Source organism: Psittacula echo (genome assembly GCF_963264785.1).
Source record: "Psittacula echo genome assembly, chromosome: Z".
In the NCBI taxonomy this organism is placed as follows: domain Eukaryota; kingdom Metazoa; phylum Chordata; class Aves; order Psittaciformes; family Psittacidae; genus Psittacula; species Psittacula echo.
The window spans coordinates 10009822-10032598 of NC_137742.1; the positions used below are offsets into that span (position 1 = coordinate 10009822).

Genomic DNA, 22777 nt, shown 5'->3' on the forward strand with positions numbered 1-22777 from the left:
TACATACGTACGTCCTCCAGGACCTTATAACTAGGTCACAGCGGACATGCAATGTTCCCTTCCTTTGGAGTCCACCTTTGCTTTTAAATCGTACATAACTCTCCTTCACACCGGTTCACACCCAGCCCCTCTCCACAGGCCGACCTCCCCACACTCAGAAGCGGATCCCCCAGACGCCCTGTACCACAGTCACCATACCCGAGCCGCCCCACAGCCACAGCCCTTCTCACACCAAAGCCCCAACGCAGACACTCCCATCGCCTGCCCCACACAGCTCACAGTGTTCCCCACAATCACAGTCCTTCCCGCTCCCCTCCACACCTCCCCGGCCCCCAGCCAGTCTCCCACAGCACGGCACAGCCCCGTCGCGCTCGCCCCGGCCCGCAGAAGGATACTGCCCCGACTCCAGTAAACACCGGCGCCCGCCTCCGCCATCTTGAAACAACCGCCACTCCCAGAGTGCCCCCCGTCACCCCCCCATTGGCTGCCGGTGCCGGTGTAGAGGAGCATGCCGGGAGTTGTAGTCCTAGTGGCAGGATTCTTCCGCCATTAAGGTGGGCGAGCTTCTGCTGACAGGACTACAGCTTCCGGTGCACTGAGTAGCGCCGCCGCGGCTAAGGGGTGCGAGGAAGGACAAAAAATCTTTCCTCGTCGCACACGCCCCCATCAGTGTTCCTTGTGTGCGGGGGCTTTGGCGGTGAAGGCAGCCGGGTCCATCCGGCAGGATGGAGGAGAAGCAGTCGGCCAGCATTAAGCCCTACCTGGACAAGCTCACCCTTGGGATCACACGGATACTGGGTGAGTGGCAGCGTGAGGAAGCGGCCTGGGGTAGGCCGGGGGCTGGCGGGGCGGGGTGTGGTGGTCACTTGGTTGTCACAGAAACCGCCCTCGGGCGGGAAGGGCGCCTCCCTCAGCACCGCCCCGCCATGGCCCCGCGGTCCCCGCTGTGTGTGCCCGAACCCCGAGAACCGCGGGGTGTGAGCGCTGGGCGGGTGATGGTGGGACCCTGGGCACAGGGATGGCGAGAGCCCTCCTCTGGGATCACATACACACACACCCTCCCTGTTTCTATCATTTGAATCAGCAGGAGAAATCCTGATACTTGAGAACCCCGCAGTGTCAGAGAAATCACAGAAAGTGGTGTTTTATTCAAAATCATTCATAATTCTTAGTTTCTGTTGCAGTGTATGATGAGCAGGTAGCGCGCCTAGTGCACAGCTCTGGTAGGTTAATCTGTGAATCTGCTCAGGATCAGCTCCCCATAAATAGTCCCTGTAGCTATTCCCATACCATGGCACTTTCTCCACAGCATGCCCTGCTTGCTGTCTCCGGGTTTTGCTCAGATCTCGAGGCTTCTTGCATCCTTGTGGTTCGCTTTGAAGTTCAGCTGGAGTGTAAGGCTTCAACACCTAAAGGAAAGCTTCTCAGGCAAAACTTTGCTCGTGGCGGTAGAATCACAAGAGCTGGTGAAAGGATTTGCATGTGTAAAGACCTTTCATCTATCAGCAGCTTGGGGTGCAGAGCTGTCGTGTTTGTGTGGTTGGAAAGCAACACATCTCTGCCAATCCCAATGTTGAACAGTATGACAGCATTACAGATCGCAGTTCCAGATCTTCTTCGTATGAATTTTAAAGCCAGAAGTGACTGCTGTAATGCCCTCACCCAGCTGCTGTATTGCAGGACAGGGAGTTTCATTTGGTAACTGAAGAGTATCGCAAGTTGCACATGTTTTTAGATAGCTGCTAAGACAGACAAGATTAAAAGATCAAAGGAAAATTCCTCCTGCGGGCTTCAATGAGGACAGGATTTCATCCCCAGCATCTGTTAAGCATTGTCTTACTGACTTACTATTGGACATCTTGTGGGTCCTTGTTTGTTTTTTCTTGTTTTCCAGTTGGGAGGTCAAGGCAACAGTATCACTCTACTCTGTGCAAGCATTAAAAGGGTGAAACTACTGCTGATGAACCATCATGGCACATTCTTCTTTGAAGTATCTCTTTTTGAAAACTTACTAGCCCTGCCCACATTTTCACCACCCAGGCTCAGAAGTATGCAGTCTACATGATGTTATCTATATCCAAAAGTAATGTCACCATATAAACTGTTTTGGGTAGGTGTGTTATTTACACCAGCAAGGCTTGGCAATGCCAGCTGGACTCTGAAACTCCTGTAGCATCCCTTTCACCTGGAAGGTGTTTCCTGGTTTGTGTTTGTTTTTTCTTTGGCTTTCTGTCTATATCTCTGATTGCTTGTATTGTGTAATATAGCGATGTACACCCCAGTCCATTGCAGTGATGTTTTACTCTGCTTCTTTTCTCTGTCTATTCACTCCCTCGGGGAATTTTGCACTTTTTTTCCCTTTGAAGTAGTCCAAAGCATGTAAATTGTACCATCCTATTAATCAGAATTACTGAGCTAATTGGGAAGCATTACCCATCTGTTCAGTGTTTGCTTCTTTCAAATTACAAAGGGTATTTCATTCAGAAAGATGCCTTACTTGGTAGTTTGCAGCACTAGAAACTATCTTATTTTAAATCTTCCTTTGGGAACTCTTATGAAGCCAGTAGATACTTTTCTACCTTCTATAACATAAAAGCAGTAATAAGCTTTTAACTCTGTTGTGGAATTTTCTTTTCAGGAGATAGAATTAAGTATGTAATGAAACTCAATATACTCCTCTTAAGCAAGAAAATTTTGCATGTGTGGTATATGGGAGCTTGAGGACCCATTTTCCAGTACCTTTATAAACAAATGTTCATGGACCATTTCAAAAACCCTCTTTTAAACAAATTCCATACATGAGGTTGTGGGGGAAGGAGGTTGTTTTGTTCTTTTTAACCTTTAGTCCCCGTGAAAGGCCCTACAAAGTGACAGTTTTCTTACAAGCATTATGGAAGTTCTAATTTGAGGAGAAAAGAGAGGCATCTTTCCCATTGCCACTAGGATTTTTGCTGATGTTCTATGAGTAACATCAAACTTCAGAAACTTTGATTGCTCACAACTAAATCTGAATAGGGGGTGCTAGCTGTTCTAGGCTGCCCAGAGCAGGACCATGCTTCACTATTTACAGTCTTTATTAAATAAGAATGTAACTATTCACACTTTTTTAAAAGGTGCTGAGAGTTTATCCAACTTATAGACAGTATTAGCAGTACTGTAAGGACTAATAATGCTGTGATGATTTCCACTTCAGCATTGTGTCACACCATTACATCAACTCTTAGTAATTAACACTGCAGAGCATTTTTGAAAGCTTCCATAGGAAATGTCCTAAAAGTAGCACAGAGTTTACTGTGATCTTGATTCAGGGTAGTTATAAGGAGGAGTCACCTGAACTAGTTAAGCTTCATCCTTTTGTCTAACCTAAATGACTTCTTTATTTCTTCCGTCTGGATGAAAAAGCAACTCATGGCAGGCTTACTTTCCTCATTGATGTTTAATGGAGCTCTTGTCCGTACCTACATACATCTGTTAAACATGGTCATCAGTTTACCCACAGGATGCATATTTTTAATATAACATTCAGGCTTTTAAGACTGAATTTCTCTTTCTTTTGATCTTGGATTTGGATCGGGCCTCTTCAGAAGTTGCAGTTTTCGCATTCCTAGACATCTTCTTTGACTGATAGGATACATAATTTTCCATCATCCCAGCCAAGCTGTTGTGCATGATGAATTAAACATCCTTGCTGTTTTCTTTGATCACAGAAATAACAATTACTGTTATTGTAATTAGCTTGCATAGCTTAGATGGAAGAGACCAGTTAGGGTTCTTCAGAAGCGGAGTACTTCTTTAGAAGCAGAATACACATGGACAGCTTATATTTGAGCAAAAGACAAATTCCCCCACATTGCATCCACCTATTGGCCAAACATCAGAATCTTCTGTATGTTGGGACAACCCTTGGACAGACAGATTACCTAGGTGACCCACTGTGATTTTTCTTTTTCTTCTTTTTCTTTTTTTCTGTTTTCAACTTGGAGTTTGGTTTCTAGTGCCATGTTTTGTCTTCTAAATCGTCTGGCAACATACCAATCAATACTTCCAATTAAGTGAAGTTTAGACTTCCTGAAACCGAGTGCTGCTGTTCCACCAACAGAACAGACAACACCGAAGGACAACACTACTGCTAGAATTAAAAGCCCAGCACTAGAGATAAAAAACAAACCAAAGCTCTCTAGTTCCTGCCTTTCCTGTCTAGTGTGCTGTGTATGTTTTACCAGAAAGCAATTCTAATACATGTGACTGCTTTGGGAAGCCAATACTTTCACAGTAGAGCTGGTCTTGAAAGCCCTGCATAGGGATCACTTTTATTTCATGGTAGCCCTGTGTGCTGGGCTTGCAGTTCCCACAAGAAGTTAGTAGTCTTTCTGGACCTGATCCAAAGTGAATGAAGTCAGTGGGAACTCTGTCAGTTGGCTGTAGATGAAGTAAAACATCATAAAATAGTAAGTTCAAGGGAGACTATTCTGCCACACACACCCGCAAGGATAGCACCATGTAGATTAGTATCTGCATTTACATATCATTCTTCCCATAAAATATGAAGATGACTTTTATAAATTGAGCTTGATGCTCGTAACAAATTCACGCATGTCCAGCTGGGATCTGCATGAGCTGATGTTTGCTCATGCAGATCCCCTCAGCAGGATCAGACTCTGCATCTGTTCAAGCCCACTGAATCCGGTGCTGAAGTGTGTCATCTTTGTGGAATACAGTTGTTAGCAATTCACAGCAACGCTTCTACATCTTGTGTCAAACTAATATCCTACCCAATTGAAACCACAGGGCACACTTACAAAGAAAGACTTGCAGTTTCCTAGGAGCCCATGGTTTATTTTCCCATGAATCCTCTGCAAAAGATCACGCCTTGAATAGGAACTATGTGTACGTGTGTGTATATATGTGTCTGTAAAAAACATCAAAGGACGACATCTTGTGCAGCCCTAGGCATCCTTATGCCGAGACGTGCTGAGTACGGTTACAGACAAACGAAAGTGACTGCTCAGTTACTAGCACAGTGCTTGCAGTCATTAATGCCTTTTCCCCAGCTGTCAGTCACAATAACTTGCAAAATTGTCTGGCTCACAGTGCCAGCTGCAAACATGCTCTTCTTTTCCTTTTAGAGACTTCTCCAGGAGTTGCTGAGGTGAAGTTTGTGGAAAAGGAGCCAGCTGAACACCACACAATCATTTCATGGGAGCAAGTGAGTACTTTTGTGGCAATATTGCAGTGAGGTCTGTCTGAATGTACAGCAGCCCATGGAGAGTATCAAATGAAATTACTGCCCTTTGTTTTATTGTGATACAGCCTGCTACCAAGTTTGAGGCACAGTGGAACCTAAAGAGATATTGTTTGTTTTCATGAGGTATTACCAATAGTCTTTTAGGCTATATTGCATGCGCCCGATCTGTTAGAAAAACTTCTGCAGTGTGGGTATATTCAGAATGACAACTCTAAAAAGAAATGACATAACTGTAGTAGGCAGCAACAGTGGTGACTCAGTGAAGAACAAACATTGTTCTGACTCAGGCCGGAAACCATTTTCTTACTCCCTTTCAAACAAAATGGAGCAGCTCTTCATTATTCATGGCCATTAAAGGTAAAGTCCTCAAGCTGGAAAATACGACTGAGCCACTCAGCTCATTCCAGTTATCGATTTCTCTTTTCAGTCTCAGCTGTTCACCTCCATTTCTCACAGCCCTTTCTTCCACTTCCTCTCCATCTAACCAACCCAGTCTTTTGGCCAAAGCATATCCCATTGCCTGTTCTAGAAGACTGTGAAAGACACATACTACCTTCACATTAGCTGACCTCACTGCATCAAACGGTGTGACCAGAGGGCTCCTGAATACTGCTCTGTGACTCTGCTGGGCAGAGATGGCATTTTTTGTCCTTTTTTTGAATATACATATGCTTATAAATCCCACGACCATGGCGAATGTCATGGTTTAACTCCAGCCATCAGCTAAGTACTATGCAGCTGCTCACTCACTCCCCTTCCTCTGCAGTGGGATTGGGAGGAGAATCAGAAAAAAGGTAAAAACCTGTGGGTTGAGGTAAGAACAGTTTAATAATTTAAATAAAAGTACAGTATAATAATACAACAATAATAATAATTGTAATAATAATATTTTTTCTTAAGGAAATAGAGAAAGGAATATACCCTGTTCCCTCTACACCCTCTCTCTAACCCCTCGCCCCCTCAAAAAAAACCAACTACAACCAAGTGATACACAATGCAAGCTATGGGATGGAATACCCCTTTGGCTAATTTGGGTCTGCGCCCTCCAGGCTTCTTGTGCCCCTCCTCACTGACAGAACATGAGAGACTAAAAAGTCTTTGATCAGAGTAAGTGCTACTTAGCAACAACTAAAATATGGGTGTGTTGTTAGCATTGTTTTAAGGCAAAAGCCAAATACAGCACTGTACAAGCTATAAGGAATAAAATTTCAGCTGGGATAACCAGGACGGTGGAATAATTGCTTTCATGGTGTTACTCAGATGTAGTGAAGGGACAGCTCAGAAGCTCACTGGCTTTTGCATGACAGAGGATGGAGATAAGCAAATCATCCTCCTCCTGCTCCAGCCCTGGCTATGCACTAGTGCACATGCTCTCATGGGCTGCATGTTACCACTGCTTAAAATAACTTCCCCTTTGATGACACCTTGCCCTTTACAGTTTTTCTTAAACAGCAGCAAAGAATCTTGCACTAGTTTTGGTTATGCCCTATCCCAGTTAGCGGTATATATCAAGAATTTATAAACCCAGGTCAGAATGTGTATGATATAAACCTATGGTATTTACTGAAACTTGTACAGTAGCCAGCAACTGTGCTCAGGCAGAAGTGTCTGTTTTTTAAGGTTCATGTGACTTGATTCCTGGTCTCCTCCTGTAGCTGTTGTTCAGGTGTCAGATTAACTGGGCTGGAAAGTCTGAGGCCTCTGACTGTGAGCCTGCTCAGGCCTGGTAGCAACAAGAATGACATTTGTTTGTTCTTCTGCTGAGTGGAGAGGACTGCTTCTCCTGAGCACAGTACTGCTCTCATATCAGGTGCTCCTACTCCTCTGAACTAAACTGGACTTGTTTCAAAATTGAGCTGTTCTTGTAAAGGCAAACTTTGAAATGCTGTAGCCAAATCACTTGGCTCCAAAGATGTCAAAACAAAACTTCAGCTCCATCCCCAACCTACCAGTGATGAACTAAGTTCATTGTGAAAGTAAGTGGTGAAGATTAGGTAGACCAGTTGAGCAGACTGCTAATGGTGAAGGACTTTGCAATCTATTTATTTGCATTTGCTCCCAGTTTCATTGAAAGAACCTGAAATCTACTTCTTGAATTAAAAGATAACTTTTTTTTTTCCTATCTTTTTCTTGAGCTTTGGAGGTGAAACGTGATATCTGACACAGTCCGTGCAATTGCAGTACATCCTGCAATGATGATTAAAGGCAAAGCATTCAGCACCTCCCAAGGTCCTTCCAGGATGAACTTGGACCTCGCTTTTCCTCAAATTCATCCTGCTTGAATTTGAATACAAGTGTATCCAGCGTTCACTTTTATCAGTGGGTTTTTTCGTAGCCACTAGGTGGCAATACTTATGCACACACTTGTCACAGCCTATATTTGTAACTCACCTCTACGTTTTTGGTTATGCAAGTAAGTATTTGCAGGGGTTTTTGTATGATGTAGGGGAAGGTGGTTTCATTGACACCAAATAAAAGCTCCACTTTTGTATTTTTTTTCTAGAACGAATTTTTCCAGTCCTACTTCAGTTTTGCAATGGAACAGCATTTCTGCTAAGAGAAAATATACGGTATTCAGGAGCTCTTAAAAGAAAGTCAATATTTCTTTAAATTATGAATCTTAATCTCTCCAACCCTAACCATTCTATGATTAAAATCATGTCCTGATAGTGCTGGCAGTGTGCAAATTTTTGCCTCTGTCAGCTGTGCTTATTAAATTGGGCTGTGTTTGGTTTGTGCTAGTATTTAAGTGAATGCTGTGATGGAAGTTTTAAAATCCTAGATCAGCTTGTTGAATGTGCATTAGCTGCTATGAGGCTTTGCAGAGGAAGGTGGGCTTCATGACAGGAGACAAAGCAGTAAGACAGTAAGAGCTGAAGAGATTTTTTTTCTCAGGCTTTGTGTAGAGGCAGAAGGAGCTGCTCAGAAAATCAAACTTGAAATCAATCCTCAATATTTTATTGGAAATCGGCACAGTCACTGAGATGGGTAAGGTATATAATTGTTACATATATACATCACTTCCCCAAAACTTTAAAGCAGTTCAAAATATTTAAATAAAAATTTAGGCCTAGCAACATGATATCTTTTCCTCAAGAAAGTAAGACAAGCAACAGAAGGGGGGTAAAGACAGAGTTTCCTGGTCACTGGAACAGCAGTGCTAATAACTACATTGTCCTATGAACCCATTCCCACTCCTAAAATTAGGCTGGCAACTGCCCTGCTCCCTTCCATATGCAGTTTTTAAAAGTAGGTGTTACACTAGAATAGTGATAGGAGGCATTCTGGTATCAGCTGTGACTGTGTCTGAACCACATTTTCTTTTTTGCCTCACCAGAAGAGAAGTAAGTCACTCACATCATTGTTTTGATTTTCAATATCAGAAAATTGCATTCTGTTAGAGGGAGCTGGAGCACCACAGCGCTCAACACCACAGCAGGCCAAGGAAAATGAAGGGGGTCATTTTACTCTTATTAGCTTGTTAGCAGTGTCTGGGCTGCCCCTGGCTGGCTGTAAGCAAGCCCTGCCCGTCATGTTGCTGGAGCTTTGATGTTCTACAACTCTGCAAGGGAAATATATTGTTTCTCCTTAGGCACTTTGTGGACAAAGATGTATTTTCTGTAATAAAACCATTAAAAAGCTCTCAAGCAGTCTGGTGCTCTCCTGTTGTGAACTGTCTTAGGCTGCCAGACAATTTGGAAACTCTCTCTGCATGCAAATCTCAGTGGAAACTGTGGTGGTTGGTCCTGGCGGTTCTAGAAGTCTTCCTTGTTGCTTCTACCATATCTCTTTTTGACCCAAAAGTATGCACATCCATAAGGGTCTTTCTTGTTGCCCTCATTGTAATGTCCTCCCTCAGCATTAGGTAGGCCTTCCATCCTTGATTTCCAGAAGCACAGGATCTGCCCATCTTGAGCCTGCTTTGTGGCCCTGACCATGAGAGAGGTGGGGAAGTGGACCCAACAGAACCAGTGCATGAGGAAAGGTATATTTCTTCAAGCCCCATAATGGAGAAGAGGCTGGAGGACTACTGGGAGGTAGATAATGTTTCTGACACAGTGTTCCTCTCCTGTGAGGCTTCATAATATTCTGATTAGGGATAGGTCTACCCCAACCCCTTGCCTTTCAGGGCAGGAAATCCATGCATGATGATCTCTTGGGAGTCTCCCCAGTCAGATTTATAAAAGGTGCAACAAGAACATCTCAGTATGTTAAAAAAATTAACATCTGCATTCACTGACAGCTAGGGCAGACCAGACATTAAACATTAGGGAGAAAGGAGGCTGCTGATGTACTCTAGTACTTATGAGGCCTGAGAAATGACATAAATCCCTTCCTTCTCTCCCCAGAAGTTGGATAAAACTCATTAAGTTTTTAAAAGAAGTCTCTCAAGCTATAAGCTTTGATTGTTGTTCATTTCTTTAGGATATTAGCTTGGGAAGCCTTATTTCAACAGTGCTTTAAGTGAATTGCCATATGTCAGTGTTTTAGCTGTGGATCCAGTGCTGATGAGGTTTTGGCAGAAAAAATAACCTGGTTCCAATACTCTTCTTTATCCTCAGTGGACTGTGCTTTCTTGGGAGACTTTGGAGACATAATATTTGGGGATATTACAGACAATAAACAAAAGAAGTAGACCTCACACATCATATTGGGCACTTGGGATATTTTATTTTATGAGCTGATGAGTGTAACCAGATGACTGTAGTGAAAACAGCTGCTTGCCAGGTCTGTGGTTAAGCCACTTCTGGCACGTTATTAGGAATATTGTATTTTATGGAGCTGGAGATCACAACACTGGAAACTACCAATTGAGCTGGAGGAGCACGGAGCATTAGAAGCCATTTTTAAGCTTGAGAAGCCATTTTTAGTATCTAGTAGTAGCTTGTTTCTCTGACTCTGCTGTCACAAGACCACTGTTTTGATGCCATAGGGTCATATGGCTGAGCGTAACATGACAGATCAATGAATCCTTTCTGAGAGATGGTTATTAGTGAAGCTTTCTATAGAGAGTTCTTTTGCTATAGACCCCAGATGTGCTCTGGTACAGCATTTTCCACCCCTGTATTTTGCACCATCATTTGGAGAGTCATGCAAAGTGACATGGTTAGGAGAATCCTAAAATAAAGTGAGGAACACAGCCATTTGGAAAAACATGCACATGTTTATCTTTCCATCCAGAAAGGGAGTTTCAGAGCAGAAGACCTTTTCAGATGTGATTTTTCCATGTCCTAATCAGCTCTGTTTGTTAAATTGGGCTGTGCCTGGTTTGTAGTAGTATTTAACTGGATACTACAGTGGAAGTTTTAAAGACTTAGATTTTGTCATTCCAATGGATGGAGAACAGCTACTGAAGTCAAGAGAGCTGTTTGCATATGTATTTTTACTGCTGAGGTAGATTAGTTAAAACTGGGGGGCTTGAAATGGACTGAAAGTGCTGCATAAACATTTGTGCTCTTCTGAGTCTGACAGGCCCTCTGAGGTCTGTCATATTTTCTTTCTTCATAGTTTTAAACCTAGTCACTATGCTTACAGCAACATCTTGAAATTGTAAGTGGTGAAAGTGCAGCATGAAATTGTAAATATTTAGGACTGAGAAGAAATCACAGAAGAAGGTGTGTTTGTTAAAGGCATCTGAAGAACTTCAGATATGTACATGTGGCTTAGTAATCTCCTGAAACTTACCACCAGGGCCTCAGGCATCAGCAGGCTGTTATCAAAGGACAATAAATTCTCCTTAATACAAAGTTTCTACAGTATCAGATTCCCTGCTTTAATAGCTGTTGTCTCTGCAGATTTTCCCTACCTGGCTTAGAAAAGTACTGTACTAGCAACCAGGCTGCTGATGGGTTAAGTCGAGTGACCTGGCCTACTGCAAGAAGCAAGGGCATTGATATCTGGGACTTGTCAGTAGCAGTCTACTGGCATAAATGGATATGCTTAGAAAGTAAACATGCAGGAGTAGAGGTTGTGGGTGTGTTAGAGGGTTCTGCACAGCGGATGCACCACAACTTAGGGGACAGGGACTGCAACAACTCAAAGAAAGTGACTGAGGATAAAGATTTAACAGGCAGAAGGGCTGCCCTGGTCCTAGGGGGAGGTAAGGGATGTGGACAGGAGGAGGCCAGCACCTTCCATTGCTTGTGCCAGTCACTGGTGACTGAAGGCCAGTGCTACATTTGGATGCACAGCTGGCACATAGGTCCCACTGACAGATGCATTGAGGCAACATTAGGGCAGATAACTGGAAGTGTACAAGTTGCAGACATGGAGAAGAATCTGATCAACATCTCTTGAGATATTACAAATTCGTGTCCCTAAATAAATCTACGTGCAACAGCATGTGCATGTTTCTTTTCCATAGCTCCTGGTTACCAGAATATTCTTCATTTATTTTATGAGACTTTGAATGCTACATTTTATAGTAGCTGTGGGGAAGTTGTCCCAGCAGAGGCACAATATTGGAAATACATTGTCTCCAAGGGGCATCTTACAATAGGCATCTGCTACCGACCTCCAAACCAAGACAGTAAGGCCAGTGAAGCTGTATTTGAGTTACTTAAGCAAGCTTCAGGTCAACAGAGCCTGGTTCTCGTGGGGGGCTTCAACTACCCAGACATTTATTGGAAATAATGCGCCTCACATCCATCAAGTTTCTGGACTGCATAGAGGACTGCTTCTTCACCAAATGTTAGATGACATTGGTCAAACCAGGTGACAAACCAGGAATGAGGCACTGCTGAACTGGGTGCTACTCACAAACCAAGAAGACCTGCCTTGTAGTATCTCAGTGATGGCCTTGGCTGTAGGGATCATTATATTACGGAGTTTGTGATCAGTTTGAGCATACTGAAGTTTAGCACTAAGACAAAGGTTTTAAATTTTACAACAGCAGACTTCAGCTCACTCAGAGTTCTGTTGGGAGGGATTCCAGGGAAGCTTCCATGGAGGATAAAGGAGCTAACGAGTGCTGTGAGATTTTCAAGAGCACTCTCTTGGAAGCACAAAACCAATTCATTGCATTTAAAGGTAAGGGAAGTAGACAGAGCAAGAGACCCCATTGTCTTGACTGTGAACTTCTGAGTCTGCTCAAATACAGAAGATAAACATACCAGAGATGGAAAGGCAGATGAATACCTGTTGAGAACTTCAAGGGCATTGCCAGGGTGTGCAGAGACACAGAAAAGCAAAAGCTTAGCTCGAATTTCAATTGGCCAGAGATGTCAAAACTACACGAAAGAGTTCTTCAAGTATGTGAACAACAAGCAGAAACAGAAGAAAAATATGGGCCCACTGATAAGCAGCATAGGGGAAAAAGTCACCAATAACACTGAAAAGGCAGAGGTTCTCTTCACTTTCTTCCCCTCTTTCTTTACCAGCACTTTTGGGCTCCAGGCCTTGGGAATAAAAATCCAGGCTGATGCAAACACAGACCCACCATCAATGAAGGAAGAGTTGGTATGTGAACTGTTACAGAGGCTGGACCCCTGCTAATCAATGTGCCCTGACAATATCCACTCAATAGTATTAAGAGAGCTGACTGACATCATTGCAAGGCCACTCTCCATAATCTCATGAGAAGTCTTGGATATAGAACATGTCCCAGAAGACTGGAAGAAGGAAAATATCATCTCCATCTACCAGAACGGCTTAAAGGAGCCACACATCAGTGTTACCTCAGTCCCCAGGAAACTTAACAAATCTTCCTGGGGCCTATCACAAAGCAAGTTAAGCACAGATTCACCAAGGGCGAATTGTGTTTGACAAACCTGATCGCCCCTACAACAAAGTAACCTGCTTGGTTGACGTGGGGCGATTGGTGGACATTGTCCTGAATGTCTCAAAGGTTTTCAGTATGTTTTCCCACAGCCTCCTCACAGAAAAACTGATACATCACAGCCCAGACAAGTGGTCTGTGTGGTGGATGAGGAACTGGCTGACTGGCTGCACCCAGAGGGTGGTGGTGAACAGCCCCTTTTCCAGCTGAGACCTGTCACTAGTTTTGGTTCCCACTATAGAAAAAAGATGTGGACAGGCTGCAGAGGGTGCAGAGAAGGGACACAAAGCTGATCTCAGAATCGCAGAATCATTAGGGTTGGAAGGGACCTCTAGAGATCATCTAGTCCAACCCCCGCTGATCAAAGAACTGGGCAGCCTTCCATTTAAGGAAAGGCTGAGAGAGCTGGGTTTGTTCAGCCATGAGAAAAGAAGGCTTGGGGGAGACCTTCTCATCTTGTTCCAGTACTTAAAGCATGGCTACAAAGAAGCTGGAGACTCCCATTTTACAAGGAGTCATATGAAAACGACAAAGGGTAATAGGCACAAGTTACTGCTGGGTAGATTCTGACTGGAAAAAAGAAAAATTGTTCACAATGAGAACATTCATCCATTGGAATAATCTCTCCAGGGAAGTGGTGGATTCCCTAATGTTGGACACTTTTAAGATTCAGCTGGACAGGGTGCTGGGATTGTCTTGTGTCTTTCTTGTGTTTTTGCCAGGAAAGGTTGGACCAGATGATCCTTGAGGTCCTTTCCAACCTGCTATACTATGATTCTATGGTTCTATTATGTGATTCAATATTCAGTTGTACTTTGGGTTTGGGGCACATTCTGCATTTTCCCATAACATTCTGATTGTTGTTTGCAGAAAAATTCCTGCATATTGCCAGAGGACTTAAAGAACTTCTATCTAATGACTGATGGCTTTCAGATGACCTGGAGTGTGAAGACCGATGGCAAGTCAATGTACCATGCACCAATACCCTCATTTCACTGCAGCCAGTCTTCCCTTTGCAGGATCTCTTTAATTTCAAACTCACTTTCTGCACAGTCAGTACATATCTGTCATCATCCTGCATTAGTCTCAGCAAAAGCACAAGTAATTTTGAATGTAAAAATAGCACCATTCCTTAACTTCCAAAAACAAACAAACAAAAAACCAAACAAGAATTAGTTTGTTTCTGCTAGGCAGCTTCACCAGTGACTACAGAAAACTGACCTCTGAATTAGTAAGTGAGTGTAGTCCTGTGTGGGATAGTAGACTATATTAAAGATGTGAGGAAAAAATTATGCCTGCACGTCAAGGGTCCCTTCCTGGTGCAAAAGGAAGCCTACTGCTTACATATGCTGGACTTGCACGGAAGAGACATGTACCCTGAACACTGGCTAGAAACCAAACACATAAGTACCATTCTTTAATACACTGGCCAGCTATTGACACTCAGATTTAGGTATCTAATTTAAATCTCGTACCTACACTGCTTCTATAGTTCTTGGAGAGAGAAGCAGCTCTAGCACATTATCCAGTCAAAAAGCAATAGGAAGAGTTACCGTGTGATAATGCCTCTTTCTCATTAAAACATGTATGTACATGCTAGAGCATGATTCTACCAGCTCAAGTCCATTCACTGGAGCAATTTCTGGAGTCTGTGGTGGAACTAAGTACAGGATCAAGCTTTATTGTCCATCCTTGTTTGGCAAGAATTAGGCAGTTCCTCCTCTGGAGGCCTGCAACTATTATCCTAGCTCTTGTTGCCTTCAAGTGAGGTTGTCAAATTGGGCTGTGGATGCTGTTTACTTCCACAGATGGGTGTGAAATACAGGGTTTTTCCTCAGGAAGTGAAATTTCATTTCAAGAAACAAGCTGAAATCAGGGCTCTAGCACCTGCACTGAGTCCCATCATGTTTCAAGTGGGATTTAGTGTGTTGTGACTCTGGAGACTCTTGTTTTCAGGGCACACAACTGCAAAGAGACCAACGCACCTCACGGGACTGCCTTGTTTGAGCGAGCATCCAGTAGTGCCTACAGAGGCCTTTCACACTGGCACATGGTGGAACAGGGTGGTTAATGTCTGGTAACAGTACTAACCCTCAGGAGGGACAAGTGATAAGCATTCATTCAGGAGTACCCACACGTTGACAACATAGTTGGAGTGGAAAACAAGAGAATGCACCCTGAGCAGTATATGGGGTGGAAGACGATGAGCTACCCAATAAGCTATGAATGGGTGGAGTGGTTTCTGGTAGGAAGAACAGCAGCAAGGAAGAGTTTTGAGGAGGTGGTTATAGCTAGCAGGATTTTTAATAGCCAGTTTCACAGGACTGGGCTAACAGCTGCAGCAGAGGCTTAGCCAGCAGCATAATTCTCATACCTGCACAGCTCTGAGATGGTGTCACATCACCTGGAAGTGTGATTCTGTGTTTGAAAAAGCCTAATGTTTGTTCCTCTGGAGCCTTATTTGGTTAAGTGTCCAGCCCTGCTGGGTTATTCCCACCTCTTCTCCCCATCTTTGTTTTAGAAGAGGTTGAGTTGATGCGTGGAGGAAAAGAAATACCTCCTGACACTGTATGTGATTAATGGTCAGTCTTTTTGCAGACACACCAATGCCCCTGGGCTCCATGGTGATTAATAGTGTCTCGAAGCTATGTCGGCTTGGAGGTTCCTCTATGTACACTCTGCCTAATGCACCAACTCTTGCTGACCTGGAAGATGACACAGGCGAGGAAGGTAACGTTCTATTAACAGGTAGAAAACGTTCTCTGTCTCATTGCTTTTGCTCTGTTAGGATGATGTTAGGATATAGCAACAGCAAAGGTCATTCCCAAGTAGATGGGGTTTTCTTTGTCTCCTGAGCTGGATCTACTATATATTCCTATTAGTTCCCTATGGCTTGAAACGTAGGCCTGTATGCTGAGAATCTCATGAGGATTGTTAATGCTGCCAGTTGCCAGTATTACTTGCATCCTCTTTTTAACAGCCTGGCAGGCTCCTATTCTGCCTTTTCCCAGTTTATTTTTTTAACTGAGGCTTCCTCCAGTGATTGACCTTCTAAAGTCTTTGTGTCCTTGTAGTGTCACATGAACAAAAGGTAACAGTTTATGTCTTGGTAGTAAAAAGGCGGCAAGATGTGCTCCTTGGAACTGGAAAACTAACTCTGGTAAATACATGTAAGTGTGAGGTGACGCTGGAAAATGTGTGTTTCCAGACCACCTAAAAATGCTGAGCATGCTGCAGTTTGGAGAGAAAAAGAAAAGCCCACTCCTTTTCTTAGACATCTTACAGTCTAACAAGACTGGAAGAATAAAGAAAATAAGAACAGAGCCAGGTGTCATGCTGATTCCTTAAAAAAAAATAGCTATTTGATTTAAGTCTTGTCTCTGAATCTCTATAGCACTTGTAGCTGCTAAATATGGCTGGAAGACTCTTTTTTGCACATTCCAACTTGGCTGCAGTCCTGATCTTCTAGCCATTGTAATGAAACGGGCTAAATTCTGCTTCCATTTAACCACTCAAACTTCCACTGATGCACTTGAAAGGTACACTGAGAAAAAGTTACATCCCCACAAGAGATCTTATCCTGACTTCCACAGAAAATTCTTCTGAAGAGTACAACTCTTATGTCTCGAGCAGCTTTAAAATTCAAACTGATGTCCTGCAAGAACTTGCAGCTAGACAATCCCAGAATGATCCTGTAGAAATGCTCTGTGGTGCTTGTGGGTCACAAGTTGAATATGAGTCAGACTATGTGGCTTTTGAGAAGGACACTGATGTCACACTGGAATGTATGAAGAAATGTATTTGTTTCCAAGTTCATCAAAGACTTCTGTCAGAGAAAAAGAATAAACTGTTCTCCCTGTCCTCCTTAGAAAAGAATAAAGTAGGGCAAGAAAGAGAGGGTGGATAGGACAGAAATAATGGACTTCAGCTGCAGCAAGGAAGATTCAGGATCCACCTGAGGAACACTTCTAATTGATAACAATGGATTTGAGTTGACTGTTGGGGGATTGTGGCATCTCCAACACTGGAGCACTGTAAGAAATGAGTCAGCAAACATTTCTCAGGAGTGACATATGCGAAGCTGATCTTGCTTTATGCCAGGGAAGGACTATAGAGCAGCTTGATACCTTTTTTCAGTCAACTGATTTTGTCTCCGGTTTGTTTTCCTACCAGAGATTAACATTTTTCTCACTTTTTGGTTTAGTCCTTTTTTCTCAACACGGGACACTTAGTCAAGAAGTATAAATACAGATTTAGTTGTTCCTTGGCTTATGTATTAATAAGTATCAAATAAATTGCCTTTTGGCAGCTGTGTCACAGTCAGTTTTCCAAATATGTTTCATCAAGTTCTTTTCCTGTTTTCAGGCAATGGAGACAAACCAGAGAAGCCACACTTCGATTCTCGTAGTCTCATCTTTGAATTAGACCCATGCAATGGGAATGGGAAAGTTTGTCTTGTTTATAAGCATGCTAAACCAGGTAAGACTGAAAAGAGCAAAGTTAGCCATCTTTCACTGTAGATTGTATCTGCAGGACACATGTGTAGAATCATCTTGTATTTCTGATCACCTTTGCAATTTGTAGATGAACATCTACTGGGATGTCCTGTCTCCATTGAAGTCAGGGGCTAAACCTTATAGAGACTTTACCAGAGCTAATGTTTTCCCCCCTTTTAATGTTGGAGTCTGAGTTATGATCTCTGCATGCATACAAACAAGAAAGCATTCACATATGACCTACAGACAGCCATGCTGAAATAATACAGTGTCACTAACATATCTCTGGTTACTTACGTGTCTGGGAACAATTTTGATGAGAAAGCCTGGAGCTGTTCTTAGAAGCAATGGGTAGATGCTAAAAAAGGGTCCTGATTGAGACAGACTTAGACTAGTTCTTCCACCCTGTGCATGGATGCAGAGACTCCAGATGCTAACTACGTCAAAATTTGGTAGTAAGGGTTGAACAGCAGGGTGAAAGATGTGTGCTGGGCTGTTTCTTCTGACAGATACAGAGAAAACCATTAGCAACAATTAGTGAAACACCTGAGTCACTGGTAAAGCAGTTCTTGTAGGACACAGTGCACAGGTTACTAGGTGTGTGTGCATACATATATGTTTACTGTGTAGGGGTGTGCAATTGTTATATACCTGTCCTTAACAAAACTCTGTGGTTGTTATCTCGTGTGTTCATTGGGTGTGACTGCAGCTCCCAAGCAGAAACTTACCTGACCTCTTGCCTTGCAGCATTAGTGATTTCAGCACATGCAGTGGGTAACCTGGGCAAGGGGAGGGAGTGTTGTTTCCCAGTGTTGCTGTCAATGCAGGGGGCAGTGTGTTTAATTAGCAGTGTTCAGCATCTCAATTTCACAAGTAAAATCACGACTTTTTATGTTACAAAGGATGTAGCCACCAGAGAAACACTTGATCACTGTGGAAAAATTTTGCAAAATGTGTTTTTGTTGGCAGCACACAGTCATAAGCCTTCCAGACTCTGAACTCTATTTAGTAACCCAGGTGACTGACAATTGAGTTAGTTGTTTTTACTTTGTGAAGTAGATAAATGTTTGCCATAATTGTACTTTGAACTTAACACTAGAAAGTTGCTGATGTCCAAGCATGTTTCATGCAGCGTATCAGTCCCAGGTTGGGAAGGAACAGTGCTTCATCCGTTATATGGTGGGGAAAGTCAGTGTAATGGCTGTTTCACAAGAATTTTTGGTAAAGCTGGGAGCAGAAGTACATCTTTTTCAGTCCCCATGCTCTTACCATTAAACCACATTCCTCTGGATAATCATCTGTGTTAGTCAGGGATGTTGCATTTCAGAAGCTGCAGCCTTTCTGGTAAGTATGTTGTGTCTCCCACATGACAATGGCCAGCGGTTGATCTTACCACTGCAAAACAACAGTGTAATTTGTGTCTGTGTTGTTCTAGTTGTCTCCCCAGACCCAGAGATATGGTTCCTGGACAGAGCTCTGTATTGGCACTTCCTCACCAAAACCTTCACAGCCTACTACCGCCTGCTCATTACCCACCTGGGTCTTCCACAGTGGCAGTACGCCTTCACCAGCTATGGGATCAGCCCCCAGGCCAAGGTAGGACAGCAGGATCCAGCTCATCAATATTTTGCATAAGCATAGATGTAAAAACATCTTCCCACCTTTTGATAAGCAGTCTGTAGGCTTGAGTGGGCCTCCTTAATGAGCTATGGAAGGGGCCATGGGTCTTTCATATCCTGTAGCATGTTAACAGTCATTCATTTATGTTAGTAAATTCAATAACATTTTGTGTTAACCCCACTTTCTTCACCTGAGTTGGACTCTACCTTTGGCCTTTAATAGCAGGTAGTGAAACTCCAGTTATTTCTTTGCTTTCTTGACTTTGCAGCAAGCCTTCACTTCCGTGACTGCTGGCAAATGAGGAGATGCAAAGCCATTCATCCCCACAGCTACTTAAGATTGTCTCTGGGCATAGCACCGAACAAGAGCCTACTGCTCTCTGGGTGAAGAGAAAAGCCCAGGTACAAATTAGATAGAAGCCCAGAGAAGACTATGAGCTTGAGCCTTGCCGAGAATACCAATTCCTTTGCATCTTCCTCAGTCATGAAGGGATGCCTTGATAAAAATGATGCCAGGGTAATTTAAATGCCAGCAGTCGTAGAAGTAGTTGTAGGAGAGCTTCAGGTACAGTCTTGTGACCATTCCAGCCCTTTGTTATTATTAAAATCGCTATTCTGCTCAGCCAGGACCCTGCTATTAGAAGCACCTGCCATTCCTCAGTGTCTGACTGGGCCTCAGCCTATCAAACCCTGATTCCACCTTGTGAGAGGTTGAGGAATGGAACTGATAATACTTCTGAACACAGCACATAAGCAAATACAGTGTCTGTGCATGCTGGCAAGCCCAGGCAGGTCTTGGTGAGTGTCCTGCACTTCATCCAGACATGCCAGCTGCCTTACCAGCATGACATTCCTTGGTCCTGCCTTGATCTCTGTGTGCATCACAACTACTCACTAAAATCACTGCCAACTTTCCATCTATCAGTGGCTGTTGAATTTTGTTCTTTGTATTTCTAGTGTCTTCCCTGTTGTACTGTGCTCTACTTTGTCAGTGGAGGCTGTGTACGTGGTCTTCTTAACATATGTCTGTGCTCTGCCTTTCTCTAACTTTCCTACTAGAATATTTTGTTATGTTCAGTATATTCACAAACCTTAGTGAAATCATTCATGTATTCCCTAATCATTTGCAGATTCTGCTAGTTAAAATCCTCCTAGTGTGTTAACCATTATCATTTTTAAAGGTCTTTAAGGGTGGCATATTAAAGCTGTTTTCCATTAAGCAGTACATGAAGAGATTGCCGTCTACATTCTCATATTGATCTTTTGTTCATCTTGTTCAACATTTTGTTCACAGTTTCAGTGGGATTTGTAATACCATAATGCCCACCGTTTCATTTCCTGACTTTGTCGATAGAAAACTGATAGGAAGAACATTGAAGATGAGGACTGCATTGCGGTGGCGCCTGGGAACCAAAAAAAAAAATACTTCTTGTGGTCACTTCTAGATGTAAAATCCAACTGAAGAGAAACAAACACAAAATTCTTTGTGTAAAGAGTTAAAAAATCTACATTATTGCATGTGTGAAGAGAGGGAGGGAGGCTGTATCTTGAGAGTTCAACTAGTTTGGTTCCAATTTATAAGCACGTTTAAATTCCAAGGATTTTAAATCTTTGCTGCTTGTCTGAATCTAAGTAAGTGTGGTTTAGTTTCAGCCCCTCCCTTTGCTTTTCCTCCTGTTGTTTAAATCAAGAGTTGCTCCTGATAGGAGTTACACTGCAGGAAAGGTAGTTTTAGGTTTGTGTCTGGTTCTCCTCTTCCATGTCTGGAATGTGAGGCAGTTCCAGGACTGTAGCTGTGCCTTGTGTATCCTTATCACAAGGCGCTCTTTGCAGTCCTGTAAATTGCAAACTGATAAGTGGTGTATGATCAAAATCAAGTCTCAGGAGGGAGGGGGAACAGGGTGTAAATGTCTAATTGCGGTTTGATTTTAACCTCTTCCTTCCCCACCACCCTGCCTTTCAGCAATGGTTTAACATGTATAAACCCATAACCATCAACACATCTCTCCTCTCTGAAGAAGCTGATTCCTTTGTGAACAAGTTGGATCCCAATAAGGTATTTAAAAGCAAGAATAAAACACCAGTGATCAAAAAGAAACAACCTTCCCAGCCATCAGGCTCCCAGAAGAGTCACACGAGCATGACCTCCTCCAAGACATCCTCTCTAGCTGGGAATTCTTCAAGGAAGTGAGACCCCCAGATCTGACCCTGGACAGCATTTGCAACAAGCTTTGACATTCTCTGATTCAGAGTCAATGGTTCAGATGGAGTTCCTTGTGCATTAATAGATGTGCCCATGGAAAACACATTGCAGCATTTGCATGAAATAAAGCCACAATGTACTTTACATGGGAGGGATGCAGTTCCTTGAGACTGGGAGAAAAAAACATGAGACATTGATTTAATTTCCTTCTGGTACTTGCAGCATGTACTTTCCAGAGGGCATGAAGAAGCCGTTGATGTCACTGCTGTATAGGGAAGCTTTTGTTTTTGTACAACTACAGCAGTAAAATGAAAACAGATGTAAGTCACCATTACTTTAATAGACTGTTCTGGGTTCAGCAGTAGCGGTCATTTTTTCTCTTTCTTAGTAGCTGGTGCAGTGCTGTGTTTTTGACTTTCAGCCTGGGAACACCGCTGATAACTCCGATGGTTTTAGTTGCTGCTCAGTAATGTTTAGTCTGACCAAGGACTTTCTGAGTCTCATCCTCTTGCCAGGGAGGAGGGGAAGCGGGAAGGAAGCAGAGACAGGACACCTTACCCAAGCTAGCCGAAGAGGTATTCCATACCACAGCACGTCATGCCCAGGATGTAACTGGGAGTTACCCGAAGGGCTGGTTCACTGCTCAGTCGGGCTGTGTATCAACGGGTGGTCTCGTATTCTCTTCCCTTGTTATTTCTCTTATCATTATTATTATTGGTGGTAGCAGTAGTGATTTGTGTTATACCTTAGTTACTGGACTGCTCTTATCTCAACCCGTGGGAGTTACATTGTTTTGATTCTCCTTCCTGTCCCTCTGGGAGTGGGGGGCGGGGGAGGGAAGAAAGGTGGGGAGTCAGAGAGAGGCTGCGTGGCTGACTGGGTTTTAAACCACGCCTTGCTGAAATACAGTGCATGCAGATATTTTCTGCCATCTCCTTTGAAAGAAACCTGTCCTGACCTTGCATGCTGTGGATTAGGCTGGAACCCACTGAACAAAGAAATATCTTCTGCTTCTAACAGAATCAAACTCTGCATTTCCCCATGCTCCTTCCAGTTTCTGCCCTCAGAGTCATGGTTCAAAGAGACCTTGGGCTTCCATGTCTCTGCACTGGCCTAGTTGCTTGCTATACAGCCCAGACCACTTAGAATCATAGAATCATAGAATCAACTAGGTTGGAAAAGACTTTTAAAATCAAGTCCAACCATTACCTCAGGACTGCTAAGACCACCTCTAAACCATGTCACTGAGGGTCTCATCTACATGGTTTTTGAACACTTTCAGGGATGGCGACTCCACCGCTGCCCTGCGCAGCCTGTTCCAATGTCTCATCACCCTCTTGGTGAAGAATTTGTTCCTAATATCCAATCTAAACCTTCCCTGGCACAGCTTGAGGCTGTTTCCTCTTGTCCTATCACTTGTTACCTGGGAAAAGAGAT

General features: G+C 43.3%; 2 protein-coding genes across 2 annotated transcripts in view; one reads left to right on the forward strand and one right to left on the reverse strand.

Annotated features, from left to right (window-relative positions):
• The window catches only part of KIAA1328, a gene marked incomplete at both ends in the record, with an annotated part of 171574 nt that extends 171064 nt beyond the window's left edge, over positions 1–510 (reverse strand). The window contains one exon of the mRNA XM_080637342.1: positions 396–510. Within this exon, the coding sequence (XP_080493468.1) occupies positions 396–510 (115 nt within the window). The remainder of the gene's footprint in view (positions 1–395) is intronic.
• A 159-nt stretch (positions 511–669) lies between these two features.
• TPGS2 (tubulin polyglutamylase complex subunit 2) lies at positions 670–21328 on the forward strand (the record flags this gene model as incomplete). The annotated part of the gene is made up of 7 exons (XM_080638178.1): positions 670–798; positions 5127–5206; positions 13893–13980; positions 15621–15752; positions 17388–17501; positions 18954–19114; positions 21101–21328. The coding sequence occupies exons 1-7, from the start codon at positions 726–728 to the stop codon at positions 21326–21328; spliced, it is 876 nt and encodes a 291-aa protein (XP_080494304.1). The 5' UTR covers positions 670–725.
• Positions 21329–22777: the final 1449 nt, after the last annotated feature.